Source organism: Macrotis lagotis, chromosome 1, assembly GCF_037893015.1.
Source record: "Macrotis lagotis isolate mMagLag1 chromosome 1, bilby.v1.9.chrom.fasta, whole genome shotgun sequence".
NCBI classification, from domain to species: Eukaryota; Metazoa; Chordata; class Mammalia; order Peramelemorphia; family Peramelidae; genus Macrotis; species Macrotis lagotis.
This window is the reverse complement of record NC_133658.1, coordinates 757,011,483-757,035,823: the sequence shown is the minus strand read 5'-3', so window position 1 is coordinate 757,035,823 and position 24,341 is coordinate 757,011,483. Positions and strand designations below refer to the sequence as shown.

At 40.2% G+C, this 24,341-nt stretch overlaps 1 protein-coding gene across 4 annotated transcripts; it reads left to right on the top strand.

Moving 5' to 3' along the window:
* The first annotated feature begins 1,842 nt into the window (after nt 1-1,842).
* On the top strand, nt 1,843-23,974 carry EI24 (EI24 autophagy associated transmembrane protein). Of its 4 annotated transcripts, XR_012474339.1 has the most exons (13): nt 1,843-1,986; nt 4,005-4,068; nt 4,745-4,890; nt 5,819-5,964; nt 12,282-12,342; nt 13,160-13,226; nt 14,425-14,549; nt 15,159-15,278; nt 15,523-15,634; nt 18,530-18,641; nt 18,859-18,933; nt 19,423-22,586; nt 22,816-23,972. XR_012474339.1 is itself a non-coding variant. In XM_074216399.1 (12 exons), exons 3-12 carry the CDS (start codon nt 4,849-4,851, stop codon nt 19,583-19,585), a joined length of 1,023 nt encoding a protein of 340 aa, XP_074072500.1. In that variant the 5' UTR covers nt 1,843-1,986; nt 4,005-4,068; nt 4,745-4,848; the 3' UTR covers nt 19,586-23,974. The 4 variants fall into 4 exon arrangements, 3 of the variants coding, with proteins under 3 accessions (XP_074072500.1, XP_074072502.1, XP_074072501.1); XM_074216399.1 differs by having other exon boundaries at nt 19,423-23,974; XM_074216401.1 differs by lacking the exon at nt 4,005-4,068 and having other exon boundaries at nt 19,423-23,974.
* Nucleotides 23,975-24,341: the final 367 nt, after the last annotated feature.

Genomic DNA, 24,341 nt, shown 5'->3' with positions numbered 1-24,341 from the left:
AATTCTTTCTCCTACAGCTTTCATATCTTTTGCAATTATTTCCTCTAGTGCTCTTTCATTTATAAATTTTTGTAATTAAAAAAACCAATAACTTCTTGCTTCAATGTCTTCTAGAATTCTAGCTGAATTTATGCCCAAGCTGTGTTTTTCTCTGAGGCTTTGCTTGTAAATGATTTGAAGTTCTCTTCTGAGTTTGTGTTTTGAGCATCCATGTCAGCAAAATAGCTGTTAATGATGATATTCTTTATGTTGTTTGTTTGCTCATTCTTCCAGTTGCCTTCCTGAGTTTGGATTTGATTTTAGGGCACTTCTCCTGGGAGGGTCTAGGCTCGGGTCCTTTCCTGTGCCGTTATCAAGTTATATTACTTCAGGACCTCAAGCATCTCTGCCTCAGTTTCCTCACTCTAAAATGGGGATAGAACTAACACCAACTTCCCAAGGTTGTGGGAGGATCATAGATCATGCGAGATACATGTGTGGCACATAGGGGGGCTTCATGAATTCTTATTGCCTTCTCCACTGTCCCATGACCCCTCCCCTTCCTCAGTGCACCCGGGATTGACCTTGCAGGAACTGGTTCGTGCCAGTGCATCTGCTGGATGTGCCCGTCTCGGCCGGGACCCTTTATTGCTCCAGGCACGGTCTCTACAAATCCGTGCTGTGCCTTATTCTTGGCGTTTCCCATGGGGGTCTGTAGATCTGGTGGATGGCGGGGCTCACTCCCTTTCTTCCTGCTCCTGTCCTGGCTCTGCCTCCGGGGGATGCTCGGATTGAAACCACTGGTCAGAACAATTTTTCATTCTGAAATTCTGTTTCTTCTCACCACATGAATGAAAAGTGGGGCACAAGCATTGTGAAAGAGTAAAGAGAGGCGGCCAGCCCGAGGAGGCGGGGCAGGCAGTGCGCGGGTGTCCTTGGCCTTGTTAAGTCGGTTGGGACAATTTAAAAACCCAGTCTTCTGTGGGAAGGAAGTGGGGGGAAGCGAGGGGCCGCGGGGAGGTGGGCTGGCTTCGGCAGGCGCCCCTCGGGTGACCAGGGCCCGGACCGGGGCGGCATGGGCGTCAGTGGACAGTGCGGCCTCCCTCGGGCGGGAGTTTTACCTGCTTTCACCTGCGCCTCCCTCGTGTTTTTGGAATCCTGTTTCTAAATATTGGAGAACTGATCCCCCATCTCGGTTCCGGGGCTGCCGCCAGCCCCGAACTCCCCGCTTCCCTGCGGACGCCGAGCCGGGTCACCGCCGGGCCACCGCAGGCCACCGCCGGGCCACCGCCGGGCCACCGCCGGGCCACCGCCGGGCCACCGCCGGGCCACCGCCGGGCCACCGCCGGGCCACCGCCGGGCCACCGCCGGGCCACCGCCGGGCCACCGCCGGGCCACCGCCGGGCCACCGCCGGGCCACCGCCGGGCCACCGCCGGGCCACCGCCGGGCCACCGCCGGGCCACCGCCGGGCCACCGCCGGGCCTCTGGCCCGCCCGGGAACTGCGGCTCGGACGCCACCGCCGACCCGGAGGGCCTCCCCGCGCCGTGGGCGGCGCCGGACCAAACGCGAGCATGGATTGGCCGGCTGGTGGAGTGGAAGCGGGCGGGGCTGCAGCACGTGGGTGGGCGGGCCTGGGGGGGGGGCGGGGCCGCAGCACGTGGGCGGGCGGGCCGGGGGTGGTGCGGCGCCTGGGGGCGGGGCTGCAGCGCGGGGGCGGGGCGGCGCCTCGGAACTCCATTTCCCAGGCGCGAGCCGGGCCTGCGCTGCGCCGCCCTCCCTCCTCCGGCTCCTTCCGGCTCCTTCCGGCTCCTTCCGCCCCTGCCTCCTCCCCTTCCTCCTCCTCCTCCTCCGGCAGCCACTCGGCGCAGCGCCGGTCCCGCTCGCTTCCCAGCCTGCCCCGTGCAGCCCGGGCATGCCCAGTGCGGGAGGTGCGGGCCCCGGCCTGGGGAGCGGCGCCGGCTGGGAGGCGGCGAGCTGCGACGGCGGCGGCTGGGGCCGCGGGCAGGTCAGCCGCGCGGGGCGGGCCGGGAGGCCGAGCCGGGGGGTGTGCGGGGGCCGGGCGGGGCGGCGGCGGCGTGAGCTCGGGCTCGGGCCGGGGCGGGGGCCCGGCTTGCACGCCCGGGCCGGCCGCGGCCGCGTGAGCGCGCACGTGTGCGGGATGCCGCCCGCCGCCGCCCCGGGGAGTGGTGGAAGCGCGCCCGGAGGCGGCCGGGCCGGCCGCGGGGCCTGCGGGCCGCCGAGTGACCTTGAGTCCGTCACCTGACCCCCCTTCCCATCCCCCCGGGAAGCCAGGCCCCGCGGGCCCCGGGTTATCCCGCGGGGGGCCGGCGCTGCAGCCTGCGCTGAGGGACCTGGTCCGGGAGAGCCTCGTGGTGGGAGGGGCCCCCGGTGTGGGCCGGGAAGGGCCCGCGTCCCGAGGCCGGAGGCCGGTGTGCCGGGCCGGGGTGTGCCGGGCGCCGGGCCGGGGTGTGCCGGGCGCCCAGCTGTTGTCAGGGACGGGCGTCAGGGACGGGCTTCCGGGCCCGGGCGCCAGCGGCTCGAGGGGAGCGCGCTGAAGGGGTGGCCAGCATCTTAGCCGCTGAAAGGGGGCTCAGCTGGGCACAGGAGGCTGTGAGATCACAATGGCAGCTGCTGCCATTCATCGAAAAATCTTAGTGAGCACGATGAATGCTGCCAGGCCTAAATTTCCTTACCTATAGGAAAATATGTCTGTTTGCCTCTATATGTAGGCATGTGTGTGTGTGGACCTGGTTTCTTTATGCATGTTGACATGAAGAGCAGGTGTTTGATTGTGTAAGTTTTCCTCCTGAGGCTTTGTTCCCTGCTCTTCCAGTTCTGAGTGGCATCCATCCAGCTGGGTCAAACTCAGCTGAAGTTTGGTGAGATGGGGAAAGCTTACAAAGCACAGACTTATTCCTCTTGTGCTGTGAAACACAAGATGTTTCCTTTCATAATAAGCCAAAAAAGAAAATCAGTATTATATTAAGGATTTTTGCTTGGCAAAGAATTCAGGAGATGAATGTGAAGGATATTTTTAGCTATATTTGGCTATACTTTTAGTCACTCTTTGATTGGTGTCCCTTTTCCCACATCCAAAATCAAGTTAATATATATTTATATTCTTCACCTTAAACTTTGTTCATCCTTTCTAGAAAATTACATCCTAGTCTAGCACACGTATTGATTAAAAATGCACATTATCAATAAATGTCAGAATGAAAATTCAAATGTAGAAGGTCCAGAAGGGTAGGTGACATCATTTCTGTGACCAGTTTCATAGGTGCCTACTGCTGTGTGGTTTGTTGGAGAGGTGGATTTGTGGCAGGAGTATGGTAATTAGTAGTTTCATAAGAACATAGCTCAGATTTCATATGAACTCACAATCTGAAGTAACATCCTTATCTGTAATTAGGTTATAGATTGGAATAGATGAAATTGAAATAGATTTCCTCCCTTTTGAACAATATTATTGTAATACCAGAGTACTGTTGAAATATGACTACTCCCTCCAAGTTCTCAGAGCAATAGTAATGATTTTAGCTTCTCTTTGTCCATCATTAATAATTCCTCTAGATCTGGCTAATCCTTTTCCATTATATGAGAAGAAAAAGATGGGCAAAACAGGGCCCAGAGAGGGAAAGTGAGGAACCCCTTCCTTCCATTCAGTGTTTTATATACTGAATTTTTTTCCAACTGAAAATTTAAGTGGTTGTAGGGAGAGCTAATGCATGATAAGGGGATAAAAGGGAGATTTCATGTGCCATGAATACTTTAGCTGTTCGCAGTTAGACATATAGGTCATGCCATCATCTTACCTCAGTAGAACATGGGAACATAAACATAGCTCTCTTAGGCAAAGATAGCTGTTAGTCACTATTTGCAAAAGTGAGTGTGTTCCAGTATGAATTGAAATTCAGTTTTGTTTGGACTTTTAAATATGATGTCCAATAATAGTTTTTCACACATTGGCCAAATGTCATTTTATGGTAGTTTTTAAAATATCCTGTCCATTTGCTCTTTCAGATGTTAACTGAGAATCTACTTTATGTACCTTTCTGTACAATGGCAGGGCTCCATTGAAATCATGGTAGGTATTAGGCTTGTATAGTAAGACCTTGGGAGGGCAGTCAGGGGAATGGTTTTGAGTGACTGCCACCTACTGTGTGACTTAAACTGAGAATATTAAAATAGCCTTTTTTTTTTCTGTCTGACATATTAAAAGTAAATAAAGAAAATAGAAACAAAAATACCTTGACCTCTGTGGAAAGAAAGTACTTTATAAATTCAAGATAGTAATGTGAGGAAGAGCTGTGTCTTTGGGGTTGATATGTTGGAATAGGTGGTACTGTAGATATGAGTGCCTGACTTGTAGACAGAAGGACCTGAGTGCAGGTTTGTCCTCAGACCCTGGCTAGCTGTGTGATTCTGGGCAAGTCACTTAATCTGCTTGCCTCAGTTTTTATTTGTAAAATGAGTTGGAAAAGGAAATGGCAAATCACTCCCATTATCTTTTGTCAGTAAAACCCCTATGGGGTCCCAAAGAGACAGAAATGACTGAAACTACTCGACAATAACAATAAAGTTAGATTAATTGAGAAATCTAACTGCTAATTTTATAGAGACAGTTTGAAAGTTGACTTGTGGCCTAGAGCATATCAAAGTCAGTATCTCTACTTGTAGGGTTGATGTTGCTACCTCTCCTACCCACCAACTAGGCATTTAGCTATATATTTTACAATAAAATATTTTTCTGTTTCCATTAGGCTCTGTGTTTTCAGGCTCTTCACAATGAGAGATTTTGGAGTCCTTCTCTTCCCTTCTCCCTGTAGTTGATAGTTTGGGTGGTGGAAGCGATGCACAAGTAGAGATGGCTGACAGTGTCAAAACATTTCTCCATGATCTTGTCAGGGTGAGTAAAGCTATCAAGCTTCAGATTGAAACTCTTGCCTCCTGGTCTTTTTGCTGAAGGAGTTATCTTTAAAACCTTCAGATCTTGCACATGTTAGTTGACTTTTTAAATTAAGGATACTATGGGTGGCTAGGTGGTGCAGTGGATAGAGCACCAGCCCTGAAGTCAGGAGTACCTGAGTTCAAATGTGGCCTCAGACATTTAATAATTACCTAGCTGTTTGGCCTTGGGCGAACCACTTAACCCCATTGCCTGGTTAAAAAAAAAAACCTAAAAAGGATGCTAGAGTATTTGAACTGTAAGATGACTTGGAACTCAATATTCCAATTATTGGGATTCAGAGAGAAGAAGTGTTTTCTTTGGTCACACAGCTAATTATAATGTGACTGGAACCCAACCTTCTGATTCCCAGTTCTTTTGATTCTTTCACACTACTTCCTCATTGCTACTTAGTCCATTCAGTGACCTAGATGACAGGAGCAAAGCTTACAGAGCCTGCAGTCATTCACTGAACTGGAATTCCTTTAATCTCCTTGTGCTGGGAACTCTGGGCAAGGTCGGCAAATGCTCCTACATCTTTATCAGGTCAAGTACAGGGAAGTCAGGTGGAAAATTGACTAATTATTTTTATACTATTTCCCTTTCATAGCCACCAAATTCTATCCATGTGGAGCTGGTTCCATTGAGAGAGAAAATATTGAAAATTAACTTAAATATATGGCTACGAATTGGCCCTCATTCATATAGATTTCCTTTTATGTTAACTTTAAGTTTTATATTTTTTTGTGGACTAGCCCTTCAGCAAGGTAAGTAGAATTGCTATCAGTTTTCTGTTTATTAGTTGGCTTCTGATTTTATTTGCCTTCTTCATTTTACCAGCATGTTCCCTGCTTTAAAAATAAAAAGATCATAACACCTTAACTTACAGGGAATTAAGGACTCCATCTGGGGCATCTGCACCATCTCCAAATTGGATGCCCGGATCCAACAGAAAAGGGAAGAGCAACGACGAAGAAGGGCAAGCAGCGTTTTAGCACAGAGAAGAGCCCAAAGTGAGGAGCGGAAGCAGGAGAGGTGAGAACAGATTATAATGAGATTAGTTTTGGGAGTTCATTTGTAAGCTCCTAGTAGGGATATGATGTGAATATTTGTGGATTCTGACTGAGAAATACCATGAATGATTCCCCATCTTTTTGGAGTTGCAATAATCTTTTGAATGTCTTTTTTATAATTTTTTTTCTACTTCCCTAACAAAATAGTGTGCCATTTAATTTTTAAGATAAAATAAATTTAACTTTGGTTTGATTGTTTTTGAGACATCTGCAATACTTCTTGAGATAAATATGTAAAAACTGGCAGTTAACTGCTCTACATATATAAAATATTAGGCAATTTAAGAAATGGATTGGTGAATTTTTAAATTGATATTTTATTTTCTCAGTTACATGCTTTGGTAGTTTTTCAACAGTTATCCATTTGCAGATTTATAAGTTACACATTTTTCTACCACCCTTCTTTCTTTCCTCCCCTTACACTCTGATAAAAGTTGTACATCTTACATTTGTGTTTACCATATTTCCACATTAGTCATTTTATGAAAGAGGAATTAGGACTAAGGGAAAAGAAAGAAAGCAATGAGATAGGAAGGAAAAACAGAAGTTTTTTGAAAGGGAACATAATATACATTCGGATTCTGTGGTTTTATTTTTGTTTTTTTCACCCTCTGGATGTGGATGAATGGCCTTGTCCTTGATCTCTGAACTGCTGAGAGGAGCTGTAACTATCATAATTGAACAACAATGTTGTTAATGTATACAATGTTATCTTGGTTCTGCTCCCTTCAATCAGCATCAGTTTGTGTAATTCTTTCCATGCTTCTCTAAAGTCCAACCACTCCTGATTTCTTATAGGACAATAAATAGTACTCCATAACATACATGTACTGTAACTTGTTCAACCCAGTTGATGGACATCCTATCAATTTCCAGTTCTTTGCTACTTCAAAAAGAGCTGCTATAAATATTTTTGAACATATGGGACTTTTCCCATTTTTTATGATTTCTTTTGGATATAGTTCTATTGGTATTACTGAGTCAAAGCATATGATCAGTTATAATAGCTCTTGGACATAGTTCCAGATTAAACTTCAGAATGGTTGGATCAGTTTACATCTCCATCAATAATAGTGTCTTAATGCCTCAGTTTTCCCACATCCTCTCTAACATTAATCATTTTCCTTTTTTTTTCCCATAAAGGTCAATCTGATAGGTTTGAGGTGGTTGTTTTAATAGTTGTTTTAATTTGCATTTCCTTGCTTGATAATGATCTGGAGCATTTTTTTTAAATATGACTATTATTCCTTTAATTTCTTCATCTGAAAACTGCTTGTTCATATCCTTTGACCATTTATCAATTGGGGAATGACTTGTATTATAAATTTGATTCAGTTCTCCATATTTTAGAAATGAGACCTTTATCAGTAGCACTAGCTAGCAGATATTTTTATAGGGAAAGTTCATGGATGAAGCACCAGATTTGAGGGATCTTTAATTTTACTGTTCCACTGATTATGAGAACAGACCAAGTTTTAGACTCTTCAGAAAATCCCATCTTGGAGAAAATACCAAATTTTCAAATTCAATAAATAACCTATTGCTTGTAGGATAGCATGCTGGGCACATTGGTAATTATAGTGTTTGGGTAAGACATGATTCCTGACATAATATGTGAAAGTTGTAAATAAAAATAAGAATATCATGACTAAGACTTAGTTAAAGTAAATTGACCATGATCTCATAAATAAAATTGTCTGTGGAGATTTGACCCCAGATCTGCGGACTTGAAATTTAAATGCTTTTTTTTGTTTTTGTTTTTTTTGTTTGTTTTGGTAAGGCAATGGGATTAAGTGACTTGGCCCTAGGTCACACAGCTAGATAATTATTAAATGTCTGAGGTCAGATTTGAACTCAGATCCTCCTGATTCCAGGACCAGTGCTTTATTCATTACACCACCTAGCTGCCCCAAGTTTAACACCTCTTTCACCAAGCCTTACTGTAGTTACAAAATGCAATATGATGATGGGGATGGGGGAGGGAAAAGGGAAGATTATTAATAATTAATGTTTTGTCCTTCATTTGCAACGAAGACCATGACCTCAAGGAGGTGATGCCATGACAAGCACAAACATTGGATTTGAGTGAAGGGGTGCTGTGCTAAGTCACTTGCTTTGCTTTTTCCTCCAGAGCTATCTGGGTCCAGTGGCCACATATGAATCATATGTATATGGTCCTGGATGTGAAAGCAATAAGGGTTAAGTGACTTGCCCAAGGTCACATAGCTAGTAAGTATCTGAGCCTGGATTCGAACTTCTATCCTCCTGACTCCAAGGCCAGTGCTCTGGCTGCACTTATTAATGACTAATCTGGGAAAGCTTTTCGAAGGAAGTGGCTTTAGAGTTGAACTTTAAAAAATAATAGAAATTTAAAAAATGGAAGGAAAGACATATCAGTCCTCAAGACAGATTGAGCATGGAAGTGAATAAGGTTGGAAAGAGGTGTTGAAAAATGGGGTTCTAGAACTTGGAGGAGAGAGAGTGTATATACAAGAAATAATTCCAAGGTTGTGAGGAAAGGTAAGAAATAGAAGAGAATCGGGAGAGTATAATGTCTGAAGCCAAGGGGCAAGATGTGACCCTAAAGTAGTAGTAGTAGGTCAGCAATGTTTGATGCTCCAGAGAGGTCAGATTGAAAATGCCCTTAAATTTGATAATTACCAGATTATTGGTTATCTTTAAAACAGTTTTGGTAAAATAGTGGTATTGAAAAACATATTGTAGAAGTTAATGAAAAAGGTGCTAAGATAGAGGAGGAAATATATGAATTATTTTTTTTTAAAAGTTCCCTATAAAGAGAAGAGAGAGAGGACAGTTGCTAGATATGATAGAAGAGTCAGGGTATCCTATTTTTAGAATTAGTTAAGTCCTGAGCAAGTTTTTATTTATTTTTAAACTTTTATTGGTGACTTCGATTTTTAAAACATAATTATTTTTGGTTATATTCTCCCAACCAATTACCTATGCTGAAGTTCCTTTGTAACAAAAAAAGGAGTTCAGCAAGAATAATGATAAAATGATTTAGTAGGTGCAGGGATTTGCTCCTTATAAATTCCATCTTCTAACAAGATGAAAGAGAGCCTGTTTGATGGTCTGTTGTCTGGGACTAAAACTATTCATTAGCTTTATTTTAGTGTTTTTCTCTGTTATTATAGTTAGTTATTAACTATTTTTCTGATTACTTTGGTCTGCATCAATTTGCATGCCTTTTTGTTTATTTGAATTATCCTTTGGTCATTTATTATTTCACAGTATTCTTCTAATCATTTACCTTAGATCATTTGGCCCTTTACCAAATCAATGAGCACCCATATCATGAGCATGTATTTAGACAGATGGGCAGGAGCCAGTGAAGAGGGAGATGCAAAAGAGTAATTGCTGTAACAAGGTCTCAGAGATCTAGAAGGGTGTGTGAGTTTAACAGTGAGTTGAGATATTTGTTCTTTTGAATCAGGAGGAAAAAAATTAATTCTATAAGAGAATAAGTGATGATATATGGAAATTTGTTGGTGTATAAGGACATTTAAGGGAATTCCAGTCTTATGAAAACAGTTTGTCATAGTAGTTAGCATTAGACTTGGAGTCACGAAGATCTGGGTTCAAATCTCACCTATAATTTTTATAAACTATATGTCCTTGAGAAGGTCACTGAACCTGTGGTTTGATTTTTTTGTCCTTAAAATTTAGGGGGTTGAAATAAATGAGTTCTGATGTCTGACTTTTGACCTGTGATCCCAATTATATAATAGGAGAATAAGTCATATGTTATAAAGGACATGGATAAAGGGGTAGAATTTAGAGTTCAAGAGATCTGAAAAAGTTCGAATTAACTGATAATGATGAATAGAATTGATAGAGTAATTGAGTAACAACTGCTAAAAGTGTAGTAAAGATCATGCTAAGTTGATAAACCTTAAATATACGATAAATAAATAATTATATTAAGGACTTAGGATGTGTAGAGCACTGTGCTAAACTCTGGGACTCCCAATACAAAAGCAAAGGTCTCCCCCCCCTTTTTTAAAAATTAATTTATTCCCCTAATCTTGATTCCCTCCCCCATCCCCCACAGTCTGTTAGTCTTAATGTGATGAGAGAGAAATCATATCCTTAAGGAAGAAAAATAAAGTATAAGAGAGCAAAATTATATAATAAGATTTTTTTTTTTAATTATAGGTAATAGTCTTTGGTCTTTGTTCAAACTCCACAATTCTTTCTCTGGATACAGAATGGCATTTTCCATTGCAGATGCCCCCAAATTGTGCCTGATTGTTGCACTGATGGAATGAGCAAATCCATCAAGGTTGATCAGCACCCCTATATTGCTGTTAGGGTGTACAATGTTTTTCTGGTTCTGCTCATCTCGCTCAGCATCAGTTCATGCAAATCCCTTCAGACTTCCCTGAATTCCCATCCCTCCTGGTTTCTAATAGAACAATAGAACATATACCACAGTTTATGAAGCCATTCCCCAACTGATGAATATTCACTCAATTTCCAATTCTTTGCAACTACAAACAGGGCTGCTATGAATGACCTCCTTCCTTTTAAGGATCTTATGAGAAAAAGCAACACAGATAGTAATGGCCTAGGTAATTTGGTATTGAAATTTACTGGGATGGTAATGGGGCAGGTGTTTGATAAGCCCCATTCAAGCAGAGCTGATTTTTATCATTGCTCAAGGTTCCAGAACCAGTGTAGGAAAGGAAAGGGCACACAGGTTCACAGTGGGGCAAGGAATCCAGAAGAGGACAGGAACTGAAACCTGGGGATCTGGGGAGGGGAGGAGCTTTTCTGAAATAGAGTTCCAGGACAGACAATGACCACCTTGGGACATAAATGGAGCAGGGTTGGTTTGGGCAGGGCAGGGCAGAAGTTTCTTGTGCCCTGGTCTGTGATATTATGCAGCAGGGCAATTTGTGGAGGAGATAGCTGGAGGGGAGTGGTGGAAACCAGCTTGATTCCAGGATCACTGTAGCCAGATGCTCAGAGGATAGAAAAGGGCATTGACCTGGAAAGAAGCAGTGAGTTCAAATCTAGCCTCAGACATTTACTAAGGTGTTATGACGACCCTGGGCAGGTCACTTAATTTTTGCTTTATTTTCCTCAACTGTAAAAATGAGCATAAGAACAAGCATTTACCATACAAGGTTGTTATGAAGATATAGTGTCTGGCACAGCAGGTACTTGATCGTATGCATGTTCCCTTCCTGCTCAAGCAGTCTCAGAGCAGAAAGAAGGAAACTGGATGATAGGAACTAATTGTGATTGAGAGTTAATGAAACAGAGCTTCTGGAAGTTCAAGAGTAAGAACTTCTAGGATGTTTACTGAATCATTAAAGTGGCACGTTGTTTTAACTTCTAAACTATTCAATAAATAACTTTCTCATTCTTTTGCCCTGCCCTCAGTAATCTTGTTATCAAAATACTATTTGCCTCACATAAATTTTCCTCTCCTCTTCACCAGTCATTCCAAATGATAGTGTATTTTTTTAAATAAAAAGGGGGGGAATCTGTGAAAACAATAACTATTAAAAATATATTTTGAAAATATATACATTTAACATTCATGGACCTCTTGCAAAGGAGTGGGAAGAGGTATCTTCTTATATCCTTTCTTTGGAGCCTTGCTTGTTTGTAATTTTGCCACATCGACTTTTTATTATCCTGTGTTGGTGGCTCTTTGTGTTGTTGTATTCATTGTGTATATTGTTTTCTTGGCTTTGCTTCATTCTGCATCACTGCATATAAGTTGTCCCATACTTCTCTGTATATTCTTCATATTCATCATTTTTTATAACATAGTAATATCCTAAATACTCTAAAAAATTACTAAATAAAAAAGCACTATTTAACCAATCTCTAGTACTTAAACTATTGAAAAAGTATTGTTATAAATCTTTTGGTATAAAGAGGAACTTGATTCTTGTCAACAGCTTCCCTATTGGTATATGCCTAGTGGTATAATCACTGTGTTAAAAAAGTATGAACGTTTTGATCGCCTTATTTGTTTAATGTCCAATTTGCTTTTCAAATGATTGTGCCAGTTCACAGCTCCACTAAAAAATGTGCTTATATGCCTATCTTCCCACTTCTCTCCAATGTTAACCATTCTCATCTTTTGTTATCTTTGGAAATTTGCTGGTTGTGAGCTATGCAGTTTAAAAAAAATCTTGTAAAAGATCAACATGATAAATATATAAGATAAAAACAGAGACCTACTTGATAAAAAAGGAGCAGCCTTCTTACTTCATGGACTGAGTGTGGGATCTTTTTTAGTGAGCCAAGGATAGTGAGCAGAATTTTCCAGTGCTGTGCTTGGAATGGAGGAGTATTCTGGGTGAGTAAGCTTTTGCCATCCTTTCTCTTGACCAGAACTGAAACCAAGTATTCCAGATGTCTTGCTTCTTGCTTTTTTGCCTTTCTGGTATCTTTAGGGGGGGTAGAAATACTCTTTAAGTCTTTGAGTATAAGTATGCTATTGAATAAGGCTATCTGTTCGGTTGTTGAAAGAAAAGGATCTTGCTGCTTCTGACCATCAAAACCCCCAGCAGAACAAGAGCTGACCTCACAGTCAGCTGACAGTTGATGAACACAGGTCTTTTGATTTATTTTGGTCTTAAGTGTAGCTAGTATTTGAATTTCTCCTTTGAGCTCCTTTTATTGTGGACTAGGAATCAATACATAATAGATGAGACTCTGCTCACTTAGATATCATGTCCTTTGAGGAACTATGCAAACATTCTTCTGTTTCCACTAGATCCTGGTTTTATTTGACTCTCTAAACCTATTAGCCAAGGTGCTTTTTCAGCCAAACCATTAGGTTTCCATGTTGAGGGAAAGGGTCTTACTGCTTCTGACCTTCAAAAACCCCTAGCAGAACAAGTAACTCACAATCAACTGAAAATTGCCCTTTCCATCAATCCTAATCATTTGGAGTCCTGGGAGATGGAAATAAGCTAAGAGAACCTCAAATGAAGGTGGCTAATCATAGAGACTAATTTTAATTAAATTGGAGAAAGATTTTGTATAGTTGAAGTTCTCAACAGTTTTTCTTTTCCAGAGAGAGAGAGAGGGCCATTGATTAGAATATTTGAACTTGTATTTTTAATGAAAAACTCTTTTTTCATATTTACCATATTGACTTTCTTCTTTAGCTGAGTCTCCTCTTGTTTTACCGAGTATTTATCCCTGTGCTTCAGTCAGTAACAGCTCAAATTATTGGTAAGTACTTAAATTGTTCCCTGTTGTCTTTGTACACATTTCTTTCCTCATTGAGAAATGAGTTCAGGAGGGAGGTTGTGTTTTTTTTTTATAAATTGAAATTTTATTTTATTTTTCCAATTACATGCAATGGTAGTTTTTCAGCATTCATCCATTTGCAGTTTTATGAGTTCCACATTTTTCTTTCACTCTCCTTTCCTACCACCCCTTCTTATGGTGGTGAACAGTCTGGTGAAAGTTGTTTATGTACGTTTGTGTTTAATGTATTTACATATTAGTCATGTTGTGAAAAAGAAATTAGAACTAAAGGGAAAGGAAAAGCATAAAAAAGTTTTAAAAAAGAGAACTTAGTATTTAGACTCAATAGTTTTTTTTCCCACTAGATGTGGCTGGCATTGTCTATAACAGGTCTCTCAGGGTTGTCCTGATCTCTGAACTGTTGAGAGGAGCTGCATCCGTCATAGTTGATCATCTCACAATGTTGTTAATATGTACAAGTGCTCCCTTCACTCGTCATCAGTTCATGCTAGTCTTTCCATGAGTCCTATAGCTCATGATTTCTTAGAGAATGATAGTACTCCATAAAATACATATCCCAAAACTTGTTCATCTATTCACCTGCTGAGGGGCAATCCCTCAATTTCCACAAAAAAGAATTTTTTTTGAACATGTGAGACTTCCCATTTTTTATGATTTTTGGGGGGATGATATGGTCCATAATATTATTGGTAGAGTTGAATCGAAGGATTTGATCAGTTATATTGCTCTTTGGGCACAGTTCCAGATTGCTCTCCAGAATGGTTAGAGCAGTTCACAACTCCACCAAATAATTCATTAATGTCCTAATTTTCTCACTTGATCATTTTCCTTTTTTTGTCATCTTAGCCAATCTAATTGGTGTGAGGTGATAAGAGGTCACGAGTTTTTTAAGTCTTATACTAACATCCAAAGAAGCCGTTTTCTATTTCCAAGTAAGCATTGCTTTGTTAAGGGAACTTATCCTTTCTGCTTTTGATTGAAAATAAAAAAAATAATGTGGCATAGGGGTGATCATGAGAATCACCAGATCCTTAGTGGTTCTTGAACCAGAAATAGGAGGGGCAAGGGAGAAACACATGAAAAGCAGATGAATTTAGTGCATTGTCTAGGGTCTGTTTCTACAGCTTATAGTGATTTTTTTTTTTCCCCCTTTTCTTAGGAGATCCCTCTCTGCATGGAGATGTATGGTCCTGGTTGGAATTTATACTCACCTCTATCTTTAGTGCTTTGTGGGTACTCCCCCTGTTTGTGCTTAGTAAAGTGGTGAATGCCATATGGTTTCAGGTATGTCCAAGTCAGAAATAAGCCTCTTGACCCTGAAACATTGTAGCCTTCAAAGCAGTCTGGAAACAACTGTTGGTAGCTGTCATTTCCTTACATGTACCTCTGCATGGTGGCATGTCCAAGAAACATGTAGTTGTATTCACAGGTAGGGAAATTCTTAGCCTTCTGTTTAAATGAAATCACTAGATATTTTAGAAGTGTTCAGAGCAACTTGTTGCTAAATAACTTCCTGAATCAGAAGAGAGCTTTTCCTGGCATTTCTGTCCAGAATAACAATACTGGTAGAGCCAGTGAACTTGAGGTTTTTAACAAGGGTTAAAACAAGAACAAGGGTTCTTAACCATTTTGGGTTGCCAAGGCTCCCTTTGTCAAGTTGATGAAGTCTGTGGATCATTTTTCAGAATAATATATTTAAATGAATAAAATACAATTCATTAGATTAAAAAGGAAACTGATTATATTGAAATAAAGTTAATCAAAATTGTGTGGCCATGGGCAAGTCGTTTAACCCAACTGCTTTGCAAAAATTAAAAAAAAAAACGAACACCTGCATTAGGACTTTATGATCAGGATCTTTTCTGTTCTGATGAGCTGCTTACTGTGTTGCAGGATATTGCTGACCTGGCATTCGAGGTATCTGGGAGGAAACCTCAACCATTTCCAAGTGTCAGCAAGATCATCGCCGACATGCTTTTTAATCTTTTACTACAGGCCCTTTTCCTGATCCAGGTGAGACTAGCTTTCTAATGGTATAAACAAGAAGGGGTGGCAAAGTGGAGGGGGTCTTTGGTCAGTGCAGCCTAGATGCCTTAGGTGGAATGGGGAATGTTAATATTTCTCTGGAAACCTGTTTCAGTAATAAAGTGAGAGAGGCTCTCTCTTTACAGATGGAGTTAATTGGGGGAAGGATGAAGATGGCATTCTTTCCATTAGATCTTGAAAAGAACTCAAGTTGGTTGTGATTCTTCTGCAGGGCATGTTTGTCAGTCTTTTCCCGATTCATCTTATTGGCCAGTTGGTCAGTCTCCTGCACATGTCTCTTCTCTACTCCCTTTATTGTTTTGAGTACCGTTGGTTCAACAAAGGTGAGTGATTACTACTCAAGAGAAGCTCATATCTTAAATTTTTTAAAAAAGTTAACTAGTCTTTCCTTTTTACTCTGCAGGGTAGGTAAGTACCTCCTGTATGAAAAACACTGCTAAGAACTAGTTATACAAGCTTTATATAAGGCATGATGAGTACCTTTATGGACCTTAGAGTTTAGTGACCATGCTGATCAGATCTACTACAAATTTCTTTTTTAATTTAGGGGCAGCTGGTGATGCGGTAGATAGATGACTGTGGCTGGCATGAGGAAAACTTGAGTTCAAATCCAGGCTCAGACACTTACTAGCTGTGTGACCCTGGGCATATTACTTCACCTCTGCTTGCCTCAGTTTCCTCATCTATAAAATGGGGGTTGTGATGGCATCTTCCTCCCAGGGTATATCATATTTGTGAAGTGATTAGCATAATGCCTGGTATATAGTACACTTTAATTATTCTCAGCTGGGTCCTTATTGCCACAAGGAAATCTTTGTATTTTTAAGGTCCTTTGCTACAGTGGCTTTTCTAAGTCTCTCTTCCCCAGCAGCTTTCCCCCAGTCTCCTTCCTTCTCCAAGAACCAAGCCTCAGACTTACCCAGTAAAAACTGATACTGACTGATGAGTGTGCTTCCTTCTTCCATTCATAACGTAACCCTCCCACTATCTCCGATATCACACTAGCCTCTCTACGTGTATTCTGGATCATATTTCCTCCCATGTCCCCACTGTCATCTTCTCCTCTTCTCCCCATCATCAGTGCTTAATCTGTCATCTGTGAACTCCTTTCCTATTTCCTACAGACAGGCCTAGATCAGTTCTACTCTCCATACTAGCTGCTGTTCAAATTTCCCTTTCCCATCTAAACTAGATGCCTCTACTTTTATCCTCTCAGTTTCTGAATCCTTTGCAATCTGACTCCTGACCTCATTTATCTGAAACTATAGTCTTCAAAGGGACTGAAATCTTTCTTTTTGTTTTGGTGATATTTTTTAAATTTCACACTTGTTTTCACTGTGAAATCTGACACAATGCAGTTTGTTGTAATTGTTATTTCTGTGTTCAGTAGATAAGCAGCCAATATATATCAGATGAGAATTTAATTATCCATATACAAATGATGCCTCAAAAGTGCTCACAAACATCAAGTTTCTTGAAGTCCACCTGAGCATTTTATATTTGTGAATGAATGTTTGTGAATGAGAAAAGCAGTTCCCTCCAAAAATTCTTCATTGTCCAATTTACTGTTCATGTGTGTACAGTATTCATTTTCCAGAATTTAGTACTAGTTAGTGGTCTGTACTAGACTCACAGCAAGGATAATACCCCATTATCTTTCTCTGGGAAGCTAGTAGTAATTGACCAACTTCTTGTAGCTCTGTCCAAGAAACTTAATCAGCATCATGGTCCTTCCTGTTTCAGCCTTGGTTTGGCCTTCCAATTTGCATGTCAGCCCATCCACCTCAAGGTCCAGTTCAACTCAAGTTTTGTTTTTTTTGGGGTTTTTTTTTTTTTTGGTTTATTTTTTGCAAGGCAATGGGGTCAAGTGACTTGAGTCACTTAACTAATTATTAAGTGTCTGAAGCTAGATTTGAACTCATGTCTTCCTGACTCTAGAGCCCATGCTCTATTTACTGCACCACTTAGCTGCCCCTCTAGTGATCTCTTTTGGTTTTGTTTTTGTTATTGTTTTTGCAAGGCAATGGGGTTAAGTGGCTTGCCCAAGGCCACACAGCTAGGTAATTATTAAATGTCTGAGGCTAGATTTGAACTCAGGTACTCCTAACTCCAGGGCTGGTGCTCTATCCACTGCGCCACCTAACTGCCCCTCTAGTGATCTCTTAATTGCCAAGTCTAGTGGCCTTTTCTTGGTTCGACTCTTTTTAACTTTTGGAGGATTTGTCACCATTAACCCCCATCTTTTCCTGGATATTAATCCTCCTCTTGGCTTTCTGTGACCTGCTCTATGTGTTGTTGGATTGCAAGCTGCTAGCTAGAGATAAAGGACAGTTTTGCCTTCCTTTGTGTCCCCATAGCTTAGGACAGTACCTGGCACACATTAAGCACATCATAAATCTTGACTTGATGTGTCTTGTCCTCTTCATTCTTTCTGGTTCTGCATCCTTGTCACACATATTCCTTCTGTGGATCCCCAAGGTTCTGCTCTGGGCCTTTTCCCTCTATACTGTTTAAACTTGGTGAACTCATCAACTCCCATAAACTAGTTCCATGTCCTATATATCTTGCTCTTGTCTACTTCCCGAGTTTTAATCTTAACTACCTTCTTGTGTTTGATGTGCCAGTGGTACAGGCATTTAATCAGAGATGCCCTGTAGACAGAATTACAGTTCTGGAGCTTAAAAGAAAAAGTAGGGATGGAGAAAGTAATTTACTTCTATGTAAAAGTTCAAGCTGTAAGAGTAGATGAGTTTATCAAAAAGAATGAATATAGAACAAATAGTAAACAGAAATTTAAAGAATACCCACAAAGAATCTAAGGTGATGAAGCCACTAAAGGAGAATAGATGAATACTTGAGCAATCCTGATTTGGGTGAATCAAAATGACTTCTGTCCTGCCAGATGGCTCTTTCTAGAGATTATATTTTTTAGGACATTCTCTTAACTGCATGACAGAATAACATTATAATGAATATCTTAAATAACTTTACCTATATAGGTACTAGTTACTTCTTTAAATCATGCAACAAATGAAGTTTGATTTCTGCTTATTATCGTATTTGTCATGAGATTTTACTTAGGATAGCTATAATGGAACAATCACTTTGCTAAAGTCAACTGAATTTCTTGAGTATTCTATGTAGTTAGAGAATGCAAAAATGTTTCAGTCATGGTCTCCAAGATTTTCTCAGTCTCAATATTGTATTTACTTCATCAGGAATTGAAATGCATCAGCGATTATCTAACATTGAAAGGAATTGGCCTTACTACTTTGGATTTGGTCTACCCTTGGCCTTCCTTACAGCAATGCAGTCGTCTTACATCATCAGGTAATCTGAATTAAAGAATTTGGGGCTGGTAGGGAGGATAAAAGCTGGGGTTTGTCCATAAATATATCCAGTAAAATCATTTGAGATTTTCTTTCTTCTTTTCTTCCAACAAGGGAGTTGAAAGATATGAAAATGATACTTTTGGCTTCTCACATCTTCTCAGTTAGAAACTGTTTTTTTTTGTAAAGCCAAGTCACTTTCTTTCATTTTTCTGCAGTGGATGCCTCTTCTCTATCCTCTTCCCTCTGTTCATCATCAGCGCCAATGAAGCGAAGACTCCTGGGAAAGCGTAGTAAGTACTTAGTACTGGGCCCCTGTAAGAGTTGACAACCATAAGCAACTGGGCTTAGTTTTTGGTGTTTCTTTTGACTTTTTCTAATTCAAGGGGTCAGATGAGACTCACAAAGAGGCCCTAGTTACCTAAATGCTCTCTATTAATCAGAACATAAGTCTTTATATTCTCAGAACTTTAACTGTTTTTGTTTTCTTTTAGTTTGTTTTTGCAAGGCAATGGGGTTAAGTGACTTGCCTAAAGTCATACAACCAGGTAATTATTGTCTGAGGCTGGATTTGAACTCAAGTCCTCCTGACTTCAGGGCCAGTGCTCTATCCACTGTGCCACCTAACTGCACCTAGGGATATTCCTGCACCTAGGGATACCTCACTGAACCTACCTATCAACAGGTTAAAGGTTCATACCCCACATAGGAAGAGCATGTTAGAAGAGCAAGAGTCAGCATGGTCCAGATATAAAATGTAACATGATTTTCTTGCCTTTCAGCCTCTTCCAGTTACGCCTTTTTTCCTTGGTAGTCTTCCTAAGCAACAGACTCTTTCACAAGACGGTCTATCTGCAGTCAGCCCTGAGCAGCTCAGCCTCTACCGAAAAGCTCCCCTCACCTCACCCATCTCCTGCCAAACTGAAGGCTACTGCAGCCCATTGAGCTGCCTACAAGGGGAGGGATGGTTTTGAGGGGAGGCACTGGTGGTGGGGCTTCCTCAGTTTTCCCTCACCCAGGAAAAGCAGGACCCACCCTGCCAAGGGCCCTTAGCACATTCCCATTGTTCTCTGTGGGATCTGGGTTTTTACTGTCTCATGAGTGTAGGCCAGAATTTTGATGCCAGGCATGGATTTTTAATGCTGTTGTGCGTCTTGATGACTGCAGATTTTTCTGCAGCTGTTTTCTAGCCTTTGCCAGCCCTGTGCCTGTGCTGATTTGAACACTTTGCTATTCTCCCTGTGCCATTCCTCCCCATTGCTCTGCCACCCTTGGATGAATGGATTTTTGTAAATCCAGTTTGTGTGTGTGTGTGTATGTGTGTGTGTGTGTCTATGTTCTGTTTTTTGTGAAACCTGCTCATTGAGTGGAGGGAGGGGGAAGTCTCCCAGCTTCCTTCTTCAGCCTTCACCGTCTTTGGTTCTTGTAACTCAGGTTAGGTTTTCATCCCTCCTACTTCACAGCAAAAAAAGAAGAAAAAATGAACCTGAAGAGGTGGGACTAGGTAGGAAACAGACCTCACTACCACATATGTTAGTTTGGAGAGTAATTGTCTCTCCATCCTTTTGTGGGTGAGGAGAACATGGAATTCTCTCACTGGTACTTTTTAGCGTTCCCTAATCTCAAGGGAATGTACCAGCTCTAAACAAATGCCACCTTTAGCACAAGATGCCCTGAAAAGTTAAACTTTTGCTAAATACTGGTTACAGCTCCATTACTCAGAGCTGGAAATCTGAAATTCACTTTGTCAGGGCCATTGCCAGTTATGTCAGGCACTTTCAGGGGGATGTTGGGTGCTGCACACATGATCAGGAACTACAGTAGAAAACTTAATGAAAAATATTAAACCTGTGACTGGATGAGTTTTTCTATCATTTTCAGTGAGGTTGGGGGTCCAGCACATGTCAAAAAATTGTACAATATGAAAGAAGAAAGAAATTAAACAAGTAGGAGCTTCTGCTTTCTTATGGAAACAGGCATGCTGATTGGTGAAAATCATGAAGTTTATAATGGTATTTAAGGAACACAAGGTCTTGTTTGGGTTCAGAAAAAAAGGGAATTTAAAGTAAATAGGAAAGTTTATTGCACTAAGTGTAATTGATGGGGAAATGGTTCTACAAAGTGTTGATCTGAAACTCAGGTCTCATCTCTTTCATGTAGTTTATAAAGGGGGATTGGCTTATGTCCATTCATTTAGTGGTTGGTTCTCAAAAACTGATGAGTTTGGAATGGTAAATTCACTTTTTTGTGTGTAAAGCATCTTTATGTATGTACATTTCTGCTGTATTTGTTTCATAAAGGGAGAAAGATCAATTTAGATTCCAGTGTTCTTCATGCATAAAAAAATTCTCATAAGGCAAGGGAAAAAGATAAGCAGTTTATTCGAAGCATTAAGAAAGCCTTTGAGGAGTGCAATCAATAATATAACTACTGTTGATTAGCAGATGAACCTCTCTGGTTTTTTTCACAAGAAAATGTTAATTAAATGCTAGAGTTGTCCACAATTGTGGGTGGGTGATTGCAAGTCTGTCTCACGGGGAATCTCTAAGTTGGAAATTATACACATTGAAAATTTGTACACAAGAATTATTTGTAAAGCATACGGTTAAAGACATCTTGGGCTATTTCAGTACCTCTGGTATGCTCCAATAAGATCATTTGTGGTTCTGACAAAACATTTTAAGGCAGCATTATAAAGAACCACTTTAGGACTTTCCTTGCTGCTATGGTGGTTTGGGAGAGATAGTTTAAGCTGTCAGGCATTTTGGTAATTTGAAAAGTCATAATATAAACTTTTGGAATTTTTTTTTCGCAATAAAATGAACCCCTTTGGAACCAGTTCTTCAAAGTGTATTGTTCTCAGCTTGTACCATTTGTTTAGTAATTTATTTTTGCCTTAATTAAACCTATGTGACTCTAGCTGCAATGCCCCATGCTGATCTATCATAAAGCTTTGGCTGCATTCTGGGAAGAGGACTATTGTCCTTGATTTTTCTCCATAACCCATTAATGCCCATTCATACTGTGAACATTTATTAAATTCCTATTATGCTAGGCACTGGAAAAAAGAAAAAAGTGATCAATGTATTATCGATGAACAGACTGCTTGGTCTGATTCCTAACTTCAACACTAGCTGTATAACTGAGGACAAGCTCAGTTTTCCCATCTGCAATATGGGTATAACATGTTGATTTTGACAGAAAGGAACACTTGGTCACATCAAATAGTAGGGAATTTAATAGGAATGAATGTTAAGTCTTAGGATTAAAAAAATTAAGTTAGTTTTTTTAGGGGAGGGTAGTTAGGATGAAGTATATAGATATTCCTCTATGAAAGATCTTAGAATTTTAATGGATTGCGAACTGGCAATGGCTGAAATGTTAATCTTAAATTGCAACTTTTCCTCCAGAAAAATGAAGGTAATAGCTCTACTGTATTTTGGTCAGACCATGTACAAAATATTCTATTTAATTTTGGGCCCTTAGGAAGGATACTCATAAACTTGAGGATCCAGAAAAGATTGGTTGTTTTTTTAAGCACCACAACATAGTTAATTATTAAACTTTACACAAGAAATAAAAATACCAAAATCACAGCATTTGAATACAGCCAATTGTAGAATGGTAACTTTTCAAGAGGCCATAGTTCCTATTTGTAGTAAAATGAAGACTGTGTAGAAGTAGAAATAAGTTAGTAGTTAACTCCATAGTTTTGTCTAGAAATTATATATTCATTTTTCCTTAGTTACTTAAATACAAACAGAAGAGAATTTAAAATTTTTACTCAGTTGTTTCCTTCATATTGAAACAGGTTACATTAAGGAGGCCAATATATGGAAAATATGGAGATGTCTTATGTTGAAAAGGATTTGGGTGGAATCGAATATAACATAGAAGGGATATCATCTGGAAAAGAAATTATATAAATTCTGCCTTGACCAAGAAGGTGGGACCAGAAGCAAAGTGGAATTTACAGAGGCAAATATAGACTTGATATCAAGGAAACATTCCTAACCATTAGTGCTAGCTTTTTTTAAATTTAGAATATTTTTTTCTCAATTATGTAAAAATAATTTCAAACTTTTCAAAAATTTTGAGTTCCAATGATTTAGGTTATGTATGTGAAGTCAGGCAAAACATTTCCTTTAACAAATTTTTTTGTTGTTTTGTTTTAGGTTTTTGCAAGGCAAATGAGGTTAAATGGCTTGCCCAAGGCCACACAGCTAGGTAATTATTAAGTGTCTGAGGCTGGATTTGAACTCAAGTACTCCTGACTCCAGGGCCGGTACTCTTATCTACTGCGCCACCTAGCTGCCTCCTAGCCCCCCCCCCCCCAAAAAAAAATTCCATATTAACCATGTTACAAAACAAAATACTCAAAAAACCCTAATAATAATAATAATAATAAAGTAGACCTTAAAGTTCAGCCTATTCATCATTTTCTTATAGGTATTTTTTTCTTTCCATTACAGTCATATACAACTTGTTCAGTCATTCCTGAATTGATGGACATCTCAATTTTGAATTCTTAAGCACTACAAAAAGTTGTTCTATTTTTGTATAGATGATTTCCCCCCACTCCCCTTTTAAAAATATGTATTTGCAATACAGTGTTCTATCAAAGGATAAGGAGAGTTTCATAGCCATTTGAGTTTATAGTTCCATATTGCTCTCCAGAATAGTTGGATCAATTCACAACTCCAGCAGTACATTAGTGTTCTTATTTTCACATGCTCTCCAACATGTCATTTTCCTTTTCTATTGTATCAGCCAGTTTGATTGTGTGAGATGCTGCCTCAGAATAGTGATTTGGAGCATTTTATCATGACTTGGATAGTTTTGGCTTCTTTATCTGAAAACTTCATTCACCATTTATCAGTTGGTTAATTCTTATTAAATTTGACTTAGATATTTGAGAAATTAGACTTTTATCACAGAAAATTACTGTAAAAATTTCTCCCCCCCTTTTACTTTCCTTTTAAACTTGGGTGCATTGGTTTTATATGTGTAAAAGCTTTTTAATTTGATGTAATCAAAATGATTCATTTTATATTATGTAATGTTCCATATCTATTGTCTGGTCATAAATTCTTCCTTTATATATAGATCTGACCAGTAAAGTATTCCATGCATCTCTGATTTACTTTTGATATCACCCTTTATGTCTAAATCATGTTTCAGTTTTGACCTTATCTCAGTATATGGTGTGAGATAACTTTTTTCTGCCAATTTGCTTTCCAGCTATCCCATCAATTTTTGTCAAATAGGGCTTTCTTGTCCCATTATCTTGGATTTTTACCTTTGTCAAACTATATTATATTACTATGATCATTTAATATTGTGTTACTGAATTGTGTACTTAATTTAGTTCACTGATCCACTAATTTCTTAGCCAGTACCAGATTGTTCTGATTATTAATAGTACATATCCATCTTTAGGATGTACTGAGTTCTTATCTGAGATTTTCCAGCAAAGACTGGATGTCCATTCATGGAGTATGTTGTTTAGGGAATTCCTTTTAAAATATGGGTTGGACTACATGGCCACTTCTAGTTCCGATATTCTGGAGTTCTATGCTGTTTGAGATCTCGGGAATAGAAGCTACTGATGGGAATCATAGAAACTTATGAGACATTTGAGTTAGGTTTTGTTTTTGCAAGGTAAGGTGACTTGCCCAAGCCACATAGAGGTCGAATTTGT